At 40.1% G+C, this 12,543-nt stretch overlaps 1 protein-coding gene across 2 annotated transcripts in view; it reads right to left on the bottom strand.

The window, feature by feature from the left end:
- Window positions 1-12,543, bottom strand: part of ANKRD13C (ankyrin repeat domain 13C) — a 28,096-nt gene that overhangs the window by 11,375 nt on the left and 4,178 nt on the right. For both annotated transcript variants that reach the window (XM_054073793.1, XM_009569223.2), the window contains exons 2-6: window positions 9,768-9,809; window positions 5,144-5,248; window positions 4,124-4,209; window positions 2,556-2,601; window positions 826-892 (exon numbers count right to left, since the gene is read on the bottom strand). In XM_054073793.1, coding sequence (XP_053929768.1) covers window positions 826-892; window positions 2,556-2,601; window positions 4,124-4,209; window positions 5,144-5,248; window positions 9,768-9,809 — 346 coding nt within the window. The remainder of the gene's footprint in view (window positions 1-825; window positions 893-2,555; window positions 2,602-4,123; window positions 4,210-5,143; window positions 5,249-9,767; window positions 9,810-12,543) is intronic.

The raw sequence follows: 12,543 nt of genomic DNA, 5'->3' as shown, positions 1-12,543 counted from the left end.
GTTAAAGAACCCAAGTTTAGGGACCACTTCAGCTCTAAGGGGCGATCGCTTATTACCCATTGTATATTGGCCTCTCGATTTCAAGGATCTGTAGCTGTTTCACTTGGTGCCAATGTTGCAACTCCCAGTCTCATACAAACAGAGCACACAGAAATTAGAAGAAAGAAAAATGGTCTTGGCCTGAAATTTGACCTAAAAAGGCAGTTCACAGACCTATTCTAACAGCTTTAATAGAATAAAATTTTCTACAGATCGAATCTTCTGAAACATATTCTTGACTTTTTGTTTGTTCTAAACTTTAGATTCTAAAGTAAAAGACAGAAAAAACATTTGAATCTAAAACCTCAAAAGATCTGAGCATGGAAAGCTTCCTGGAAGCACTCTGTTGTGTTTAGGAATCTGTCACATTAAGCATTTTAAAAAGCGAAACTACACCTCTCTTTTTACTATATAGAGAGGAGCGGCCACATGTCTCCACAAAACACTGCAAGCACACTTATTTGAAATTGTGTTAAAATATCAAATTCCTATTTTTCAATTCATCGTTGACATGTCTGGTAGGTAAAGCCTTACACAGTTAACAGCTTCTGTTTTACATTTTTAAGTGACACAGGAACCGAAGTTAAATTCAAAGCATTAGACGTAAAAAAGAACCTGAAGTTCACACCACTTCTTGGCTCTAAACACTAATGTACAAACACAATATTGTTTCACCAGCATCTCCAGACTCCTCAGTGATTTCTTTCAACCACACTGGAAGCCAATATTTTCAATGACAGGAAGATATTTATGATTTAGATAACACACTGTAAGATCAGTACTTACCTGATATTTATACCTTGTTTGTGTATTTTACATGCATCAGAAGGCAGAATTCGGGAAAGTAAAGGCACTAAAGGTAGGGAGCGAGAATGCAATTAGGACATGAAGTTCCTCTGCAAATTATTTCTATTTAAACTATACAACAGTTTGAATCTCAGCGTAGTTTAATACAAGTACAGCATACTAATTTTCCATCATAATCACAACAGAAATACAACTGTCTAATGCCAATTATTTCTCTTCAATAACTGCAAAACTGATTTGTAACTGTACAGACTACTTTCAGCAACTGGACATAACCGCTGCAGTTATATCATTTACAAGTTCTAATAACTCGCCTTCTATTTGTTTGAAATTTTAATTCTAAGGTTGTACCAATTGAAACCCTAGCTACAACTAAAACAGAACACCTACAAGCAGCAAAAAAACAAATCGAATGCACTAAGCTTAACATACCAAGGAAACATTAAACCACCAGTGGAACTGAGCATCAGTACAGCATTACAAGATGGATATATGAGACTGCAGCTGTCCTTACGCTAAGAAAGACCTTTTACTCTATAGCAATAAAACCAACTCAACACAATGGCATGTCAACACTTTCTTCAAAATGAACTACAAAGAATTAAGACCACCTACAAAATGTAATTAGCCTAGAGGATCAATAATTAAGACACAGGCAGTGTCCAGAGCATCCCTTTTCTTTCAAGAAAGAATATATACAGAAAAAACCTAAATGTAAACAGAGTCACGGGGAGACTCTCGGAGAAGAGGAATCCTAGAAGCTGGCATCGCTTTTTCTGTGTGATGCCTGACTGCCACCATCATGCTCTGCAAGTCAGATGGGCAGTCTCACCACTGAGCAATGTCCTCTCTTATTCCACACCTAGATCTACCCTTGTTTTGATGCTGACTTTTCCACACAAAGTCCACTCGCTCAATGTGCAGCACACAGCAGGGCACCTAGAGAAAGAAGGTGTTTGTTCTACATCTGTCCAATATTTGATGGCCGCCTGGCTTCTCATTCCTCCTCTGAATACTTGCAGGGGCATACGGTGCAGCAAATACTTCAACTATGTTTCTATCAAAGTACATAAGATTACTAACTTAAATTTCAACCAGTAAGAGAAAGTATCACTTCTGATATTTTGACATTATTCAGACACATTGATCATTGTTAATATACTTTTGCTAATCTGTTTAGATTTTCAATCTACAAATAAGAGGAGGTGGACATTGAGAAAACACTAAACACTATACAGTCAAATCAAAGAAACACGAGGGTAAAGGTAGGGTTTGATGAACCTCCCACACAGTTGCACTTAACTGACAGTCACCATTTAGAATACAGGCTGAAATTCAGGAAATTAAATGCCCCAAGTCCAGTTACTCAACTAAATTTTCAAACCACTGCTCCATACTGACAGCAATCGCCCAGATAAGAGATACTTTAAATTTTACTCTTCTAACAATCAATTTCTTGAAGTGAACAACAGCTCATTCCCCTCCAGATTGTGTCATTGGAATTCAGATTACAATTCATCTCCAAAAATGAATAACCAAAAACAATACAGCAAAATAGTTGTCTGCCCTTTCTTGTGTAACTTGGATCTTGAGAACAGGATTGTGAACTTTCCAACATGGAAACCAGAAGAGAATTCAATCCTGAGAAAACAAGTGTGCTTAAGATCAATAGTATAATCTCCCCATGAAAGGAATATGCACTTGCTTACCCCAACTTTGAAAATCCCAGTGAAGCTCTAGATAGAAGTCACCTAGCTGAGATGAAAAGAAGAATATATTACCAAGCCTTTTAGTCTGAATGACAACTGTAAAATTTGTTGAAAGACAGGCAGAAGTTGTGTTTTGACAAATAAAGAAAACTTTTTCTCTAATGTTAGAACTAAAACATTTCTGAAGCTTTGCCTAGAGCAGAGTCAATAATGATAAAACTATGTAACTCATTTGAGCTACCTGTTTTTAATCTTTTTTTTCAATTTAAAAACTTACACATTTATTAAGCTGTGCATTATAAAAGATTTATTGTAAATACATGTTTAAGAAAAGATCCATGGAGCTTTTAGCTTACTTTGTTTAATCACATATAACTCCATGCAATTTATATCCTGTCTTAAATTAGCAAGTCAAGTTTCAGCTAGGAGCATTCACAGACACAAATTTCAATTTGTGTTCTGGAAATATGTTCAAGTCACTACATATAAATTCCTCTTCCTCCAGGAACACACGCAAACCAACTCCTTTACACTGCATGCAAAGCAAAAGCAAAATGAGGGGTGACTTGATTAAAACCAGCAAATGCTGGTAATACACTGAGGTAGCCAAGCACTTCCACACCAGGTAAGAAGAAAAGACACAAGGCTAGGCCAGGTCTTGCAACAGCAGGAATAAGGAACTGCAGAGCTGTTTTAGTAAGGCCATGTCTGCTTTCTGTTTGCTCTCACTCAGAAACTGAAAGCTTTCCATTTCCTAGACAAACGACAGGTTTTTTTTCTTGGATTAATGAAAAACATTAGAACACAGGCAGGGCATATTCATAGAGAGCATCACCAATACAGTTTAGCTCAACTTTTCAGATGTATGGCTTATTAACTTAAGATATAAGAGCCGGTGTTCTACAAACCCATCCATATTTCACCACTGGACAAGGCAGAAGCAGCTCACCCCACCCACAAAGAGATAACCACCTGTGGTTTATAACCACAGTGTTAGCACACTTGCAGCAGTATGAAATGAAGGAAACTGAGCTTCCCTTCTTGGTTTCCCCAAATTGTGCTCAAGAAGAACTGGCTGCTGCTTATCAATGGAGAATTAAACAAAAAATATCTCTCATTACTAAGCAAAAAAGAAAGCATCATTCATGATTGGTGACTAAACAAAACCAGTAAATTATTCACCAAAAGAAAGACTTAAGAAAGCCTTAAAACTCTAATGAAATACAGATTAAAAATAAAATCTTTAACTTTTAGATCGCAAAGAAGAACAGAAGGTCTGTCTTAGCTTTCCAATTGAATTTCTAGACACTGAGAAGTGTTATCTTAAAAATACACATAATCCTGTGACGCTTCAAAATGGACACTGTAGGCCAAGACAGCAGCAATCAGCTTTTTTCATCAGCTTTTTTTTTAATCAACAGCAGCAAGACTGCTTTAAGAGCAAAAGAGGTTTGTAAAAGCAAGCAAAAAACTCTTTTAAAAAGTTTGCTAGAGCATCCACACTAAGAACATAAGCCACTGCTTTCCATCATGAACTGTTTTTGTTAAGACAACTCCCTTGAAGTTACCTCTTTCAGGGCTTTTAATAATCGAGGTCGCTTTTCTTCAACACTTTCCCTGGACTGCTGCTTAAGCTTCCTCAGGAGTGCTGTAACTAAACAGAAATTAACTATAACATAAATCTATTCTATTTGTTTGTTAATTACAGATTAGTGTCACTATTGGACATCTTGAAAAAAAACTCCAACAATGCAAATATAAGATTTCATCAAACGTTGGAGAAATAAACTTTAAGTCACAGTAATCACACATTGACTGTACAGATCAAAACAGGAAGAAATGCCTTAGTAATTGTTTAGAATATAAAGTATCCAATCATGTCAAGAGGTCAAGAGGTCATTTACACACGTATTAGTAAATATGTGGGTATGCATGTATATTCTTGAACATGACTGCATGACATCTACTCCCACTCAGAAAATCCTTCAGTAGTGAGGAGCTGACATGCAGAACGTTGTTAGTATATCACAAACTAGTGCATTAATAATATATTAGTATATAAAATATACAAAGTAATACCAAATACTATTAACATCCACTAGTGAGTGGCAGCAGAACAATTTTCCCTTCTCTACTTCACATCTGAAGGGAGCAAGCAATCACTGTATGTGCCTACTGGCCTGTTGAAATGCAACATAAAAGCAATCTCCGATTGCAAACTGATACATCAAATATATATATGACCACATCGAGCAATTCCAATCAGATAATCCCATTCAGTTAAAATCCATTCTAATCTTCTAACTCCAATTTCAAATAAAGAATGCTAGTTTATAGCTTTTACAACCACTTTAAGCAAGATCTGAACTCTACTTAGCATTACATATCCTAATGCAATTGCTTTCTTATCAAGGAAATGGACACGTGTAGAGCTTGTCATATCATATTTAGATATAAAGAAGTTCAGCTGATTAAGATAAACTCTTCAGAGAACTAAAACAGAAGTAAAGCCCTAGCTTGAAAACCTTTGTTTTCCTGTTCTGAATGAGGCCTCAATTTCTGGTTAACCGGGAAGCAGAGGTTCTTACTCATTTGTCTGTCTCCATAGCTGATGGCTTCTGCAAGAGGGCTCCATCCCTGAGCATTTTTCACCTTTACTGGAGCATTATGGGCTAAAAGCAAGTGGGCACATTCTGTAACAAAATAACAATAATTATTTACAGTAAACACCTAGGATGTAGCAATATCATTCACAATAAAGGGGACAATAATAAAGCAAAAGTAGTAGATATTCAATAACCAGTTTATCACAATACATACCTGGATTCTGACTCCCACTTTAAGCAAACAAAAACCATTTACATAAGTAATTACAACACTTCCTTGTCAAATAGCAGCACTAAAAATGTAATTGGTGATCAGCCACCAGTTACATCACCACTGAAGAGAGATCCCTTCTGCTTCTGATGTTTGCTTTTTATAAAGCTGTATTTCTGCATGTGCATACACACACACGTGTAACTACAGAACAAACCTTTTTAAAATATTTCATCATCTCTCTCTACTCAATGCACAAAACTACATATTAAGACACCCTTCATGGCCTTCCACACATGGAAGCTGTGCAGAGTCTTCCCCTTCTTCACCTCAGCCCCTACTTCCAAAGAGCAATGGTGAAATGATTGCTAGCAACGTGCACAGAGACACAGACTTCAGGCAACTCTTGAGAACATCACGGGTATGGGAGGCAGAGAGGAAGCTGTGGCTCTAACACATCCCTATGTGCTGTAACATCTTGTGGTAACATGGCATCCAAAGCAGACAGCCAAGTGCACTCTGACCTCGGAAGGTCTCTGAACATGTGTGCAACTGGCTGTACAACAAGTAACAGGCATCACAGGAGGACTAACAGCAGGGATGTCTGAAGCACTGATAACAGAGCACACGACCCATGGTCCTGTGTCCCATCAACAGAGAGGTACCCCTGCAACACACTACATTTTTCATCAACAGCATCCAGAACAACATGCGTCAAAGCTATCCCTGAACCTCAGCACACACACACTGTGCTGATAAAGCAATGTTAACATCTCAAAGACTCATAAGCTCCTACTAGAGTCAGAGCTCAACTTGCATTCCCTTCTGTCTTTGGATGAAAGATGATAGTGGAATGAGAAATAGTCTTTAAGGAGAGAAGAAAGCTTTCATTATTTCCATGTTTGGAGTAAGCTGTCCTCATTTGAAACGGTTTTTCAGTTTCTAACTACAGAAAGTTTCCTCACCTCATCTCATTAAAGTGAATCTGACCCATCTGCAAATGATAGAGCAGCATCAAGCTGGAGCTGCAGGCTGAAGAAATGTCTCATTATGAATAGGGTGTGTAGGCATGAAGGAACTTCCCGGATTACCCTTCTGCCCTAGGTGTTACAGGAAACCGTACTAGTCGTTCCAGATGCAGTAATTCTGAATCACTGGCAAGCACAGTGCTTGGAAAGGAAGCGACACTTCACTGGTGAATATGCTATCCTTTGTGGTAAACAAAACCCTTGACTCCTTTGTCAGTAAACAGAGAGGTATTTTTATGGTTGCTTTAAATATAGTGCCTAACACAATGACAACACTGTGCAGTGAGCAGGCAATAAGCTTGCATTTACCAGCCAGATTACATTTTCAGTTAAACCAACAGGGTGTAAACTCACCCTGCACTTCAGAAAATGCTGGCTATCACGCTGCTGTTCACAGCTGAACAGCCTGCGTGCATCACCTAGAGAGACAGAAGATCGACCTTAGATATCAATGACACAGGCTAACAAGGCAGGAAAGCAACCTGGGCTTCTTGGTGGATCCATGACCACACAGAAAAGCAAAACCAGGTGTTGTGCTGGAGCTCATGCACAAATAGTCCCGCTCTAGATGGGCTAGACAAAGGCTCATCAAAAGCATCCTGAAGGACAACTGATTATTTGGAAAGCACCAAGACATGAAGTGCAATCTGAAATCTAAAACACACAGCCAATGAGAAAAGGAGCAGAGGGAAGAAATGCCTCTTTTCTCCTGGCTGTGCTCTACAGAAGGACAACGTGTATTAGGGAAACGGTCAGCACTGAATAGATTGCTTCTTATCCTAGAGACAAAACATAAAATAACCAAATTTCAAGAGAGGCAGAGAATAAATTGCAGAATCATTTCGGTTGGAAGAAACATTTAAGATCAAGTCCAACCACAAACCCCACACTGCCAACTCCATCACTAAACCATGTCCCCAAGTACCACATATCTTTTAAATACCTCCAGGGATGGTGATTCCACTACTTCCCTGACCAGCCTCTTCCAATGCTTGATAACCCCTTCTGTGAAGTAATTTTTCGTAATATCAAGTCTAAAACTCTGCTGGTGCAACTAGAGGCCATTTCTTCTTGTCCTATCACTTGGTACTTTGGAGAAGAGCCTGACCTCTTCCTGGCTCCAACATCCTTCCAGGGAGCTGTATAGAGCAATAAGGTCTCCCCTCAGCCATCTTCTCTGCAGACTAATCAGCACTGGGTCCTTCAGCTGCTCCCCATAACCCCTGTGCTCCAGACCCTTCCCCAGCTCTGTTGCCCTCCTCTGGACACACTCCAGCCCCTCAATGTTTTTCTTGTAGTGAGGGGCCCAAAACTGAACACAGTATTTGAGATATTCAATGGTACCAAATCCAAGTTGGTAAGGTCCTTCCTATCAGGTTTCATTAGGGCTTCTTTGTTCAAAATTCTTACCATTTATTAAAGTGGTATGATACCACTGTAGTTATATGGAAAGCATCCCTCCATGACTGTCAATTGCTTTTTAACTAAAAAACAACTGATCTCTTCCACACTCAGCGCAAAACTTGTGAACACTAACCAATGACCATGAAAAAATAAAGCTTGAAACAAACGCTGCAATAAGGCACAGAAGTCATATACAGAGCTGATCATCACTGCTTGGAAACAAAGCGTTAAATTGTTATAAACCTAACAACAAAGGATATCAAGCTACTGGAGAGTATCTGGCAGAGAGCCACAAAGTTGGTGAAGGGATAAGAGAAGTCACATGAGGAGCAGCTGAAGTCACTTGGTCTGTTCAGCCTGGAGAAGAGGAGACTAAGGGGAGAGACCTCAGCACAATTTACTGCTTCCTCACAAGGGGAGGAGGAGGAGCAGGTGCTGATCTCCCCTCTCTGGTGATCGTTTCTGGTGACAGGACCTGAGGAAATGGCAGGAAGATGTGCCAGGGAAGGTTTAGGCTGGATATTAGGAAAAAGCTCTTCACACAGAGGGTAGTAGAGTACTGGAACAGCTCCCCAAGGGAAGCAGTCATGGTGTAAAGCTGAACAATATTCAAGCAGCATTTGGACAACACCCTCAGATACATGGTGTGAATGTTGGGGTTGTCCTCTGCAGGATTAGGGGTTGGACTCAATGATCCTTGTGGGGTTATTCTATGATTCTATGATTTTATTCTACAATCTTAACAAGTATCACAGGCTAGACCAACATTCACAGATTCCAGTAAGCTTTACTGTTCTTCTTCCGCATAACCCCCCTCCCTCCCTTCTTCCTTCAAAATTACTTCCCACTCTAACTGAATTATCTTAGAACATTCCATTGGTATTTCCAAAATGTCCTGAGACAACTCACTACATTTCCTGCATGCCCCTTTCAAGCGTTCCTGCTGACAACACCTCTCTGATGGAGCAGCATCAGGCACAGCACTCGCGTGTCCAAACGAAACCAAGTGATGTTAGTTTCAGAATTTTACTATCATGGAGATTGAGCAATCACACTCCAGGTTTCTTCCCAGCCCTGAAACACATCTACTTCCACACTTTCTATCTGAAGCAGAAATTTAAATCGCGTGCTTTGACATCCTTGTGTAAAGAACTCATCATATCAGGGAATATAAGTGTCATCACGAACCCACAGGCTACAGAGCCCTGACACAGGAAGGAATAACCAGGCAGGGAGTCAAAAATTTCAATCCAGTGAGTGAAGGAGTATGCAAAAAGCAGGTGAGTGATTACACTTCCACACACAGTTATTTTATTCTAGAGGATGTTATTCTGATTAACTTCCCTGGGAAAAAAGCTAAATGGCGTTGTTCAACACTGCTAGTGAACAGATCAGCAACACAGTGACACTACAGACCAGAAAAGTACTGACAAGGGGTATCCTCACACAAATATAAATTAATAACCTTTCTATACCATGAATTAATTGCATGTCAAAACAGAGCTCTGCCTGGATCAAGTCTCCTGACAACACACCCCAAGCAGCTCCCTTCACTTCAGCTGGTTGGACACCAAAGGAGAAGCAGCCGTGCGTATGCTTGCCTCCACTGCTTAGAGTTGTTTCTCAATCCTCTACGGTATTCCAAGTTTCCCAATTTCCTTCTAACTCTGCAAAAGAGAGGAGCTGGGCCCAACCACTGTTCTTGTTCCAGGATCATAAGGAGTCCAATTGCAGCCACTCCTCTCCACTCTACTCCATTCACTACCTATCTCCTTGATTTTAGTCTAACAAACAGCTCAAACTTCTCCCTTCTAAATCTGTGTATCATCTTTTCAGAAAACCTCAACTTTGAACTAGCTTGAAACACAAGACCACATTCAGGGAAACTGAAAAACCTTTCCTCCTCTTGCTCCTAAGCCTTTAGGATAATTTAAGAGTTCATAAAATTGATGCTTTTACCTACCTTTATGTCCCAACATAACAGCAAGATGCAAGGGAGTGTTTCCTAAAATAAATAACAGAAATAAAAAGATATTAGATTCAAGATAACAGACACTGTTGCAATTCCTTCAGAGTCTTGCAAACACAACTCAAATGTTCCATGTTAGGATACTGTAGTTACACCTTCTAACCCGGAAAACACACTCCAGCCAAAGAGGTCCAACAATATCTTCAGGAAGAGATAACCCCAAACTCTATACTTACCATGATCAGACAAGTCCAATATTCTACAGACAATGACACATCTAGGTTAAAAGCTACTCAAATATACGATACTGATTAAAATTTTAAAAGCCCATTTGATTAATTTTTCAAAGATTTAGTACAAAATTTTTACTAATACCACAGTAACTTTCAGTTATTTTCATAGAATCACAGAATGGTTTAAGTTGGAAGAGACCTTAAAGGTCATCCAGTTCCAACCCCCCTGCCATGGGCAGGGACACTTCCACTGGATCAGGGTGCTGAAGGCCCCATCCAACCTGACCTTGAACATCTCCAGGGGTGCGGCAGCCACAGCTTCCCTGGGCAATCCGTGCCTCATCACCCTCATCATGAAGAATTTCTTCACAATGTCTAATCTAAATCTTCCCCCTTCTAGTTTAAAGCGATTTCCCCTCATCCTATCACTACATACCTTTGTAAAAAGTGCCTCCCCAGCTTTTCTGTAGCTCCTTCAAGTACTGGAAGGCTGCTAAAAGGTCTCCCTGGAGCCTTCTCTTCTCCAGGCCGAACAACCCCAACTCTGAGCCTGCCCTCATAGCAGAGGTGCTCCAGCCCCCTGATCATCTTTGTGGCCCTTCTCTGCACCCACTCCAACAGTTCCACATCCTTCTTATGCTGGGGATTCCAGAACTGGACACAATACTCCAGGTGGGATCTCAAGAGAGCAGAGTAGAGGGGGAGAATCACTTCCCTCTCCCTGCTGGCAATACTTCCTTTGATGTAGCCCAGGATAACGGTTGGCCTTCTGGGCTGTGAGCATACATTGCCAGCTCATGTCAAGCTTTTAATACCTTGTTTCCAAAGAAAGCTTCTAAGTTTATTAGCAGATATTACAAACAGGACTTTATTCTTCTGGCTACACATACAACTCATTTTGTACTGCTCCTTTTCAATATGCACTGTAAGGCACAGAGAGGTGTTATTCTGGATTAATGCTACTACAAGAACTCTGATGCGTTTTATTCATGTAACTTACAGACACAGAATTCCTCCATTTAGCTGTATTACTGTTCAGACGTTTAAACAGTTTCTTAGTAAACAGAAAAACTGCTGGAAAACAAACTTCATCTGCAATTATAACAAATGCACTCGATTTTAGGGTTATTTTACAGTACCACATTAGCAATAAGTACTTCCTACATGCAAAGGATGAGGTACCGCACATCTAGAAGATGCAACCCAAAACACCGGAAGGCTGCCAGCACACTACAGTATTATGAAGTTTCTGATCAAGATAGGCCAGCAGTCAGAGGCAGAGTTTCTAAGGGTTTTTGAATGAGATATTCAATGTGTAGTACAAATCATTCTTGCAGGCCACTAGCAACACCAGACAGCTACATCCTTGTTCATTACGCACTCTAAGCTAACCTCAAATTTTCTATTAATAGGTTTTGTAACATCTGTGAGCCAAAACATAATTTAGAATATTAAATGCCACCATTCTTTGTTAAGTGTCTGAAACAAAAACGTTATTAAGGAACAAACTTGAGAATGAGCCAAACCATGTGCTCAGAAAATTCAAATTATGCAAGCCAGGGATAAACATTTTCCTCACCTTATCAAGGACCTCACTAGGATGGAGACAGATATATATATATATATATATATATATATATATGAGTAAAAATAACTCTACACTAAGTTTTTCCTCTAACATTAACAAACCTTAACACTTAAAAAAAAAAGACCCCACATTTCCAACAGTGAATAAAACAGAGGCAGACAGCTCCAGCAGCAGTGACAGCTCGGTGTAATGGCAAGAAACAATGAAATGAAAGCAAACTGGGCCCCTGACAGCTTTCCTGAGAACTCTGTTGGATTTCATTCAGCCAATAAGCAGAAAGTGCAGCTGTGTGATAACACACATCATTTCAAAACTCCTCTGGACAAGGTTCTGAGCAACTTGACCTAACTCCAGCGCTATCTCTGCTTTGAGCAGAGGGCTGGACTAGATTGCCTCCAGACAGTTCTTCCAGCATAGAGTTATCTTTGACTAAATGACCATCTTCACACCAGAAAGTATACAACTCAGAAATTAGATAGGAAACTTGGGAGACAAGGGAGAGAGGAAGAGGAGCATGCAGAAACACAGACAGTATGATAACTGATAAAGCACACAGACAAGGATCTGTCAGTTGCAGAATAAAAAGCTACCGGCAAGGTAGCATGCTTGCTGGTCTTCAGTCAGTGAGTCCCTGACAAGGAAGAGCCTAAGGTTTAACAAGCATCAGTGAGATGAAACAAGAGGAGCCACACTAACAGGTAAGCCAGGAAAGCACCTTTAGGAAAAGTGGTAAGAAGAGAGGCAAGGCAAACATGCAGAAAAGGGAGATAATTAAACTCAGAAAGATAAACCGTAGATTCCTACCATCCTAGACTACCCAGCCTGTCAGGTCTTTTTCTCCCTACACCTGACAAACCCCTCTCCAGACACCTCTTAACCTGAGCCAGCCGAGCTCCACAAGTGCAGATGCAATGGTGCATGGCTGCTTTGGGGAGCTGGCTGGAATGTG

This window comes from Cuculus canorus, chromosome 8 (assembly GCF_017976375.1).
Source record: "Cuculus canorus isolate bCucCan1 chromosome 8, bCucCan1.pri, whole genome shotgun sequence".
NCBI lineage: Eukaryota > Metazoa > Chordata > Aves > Cuculiformes > Cuculidae > Cuculus > Cuculus canorus.
Note: the sequence above shows the minus strand (reverse complement) of the source record. Positions and strands in the feature narration are given on the sequence as shown.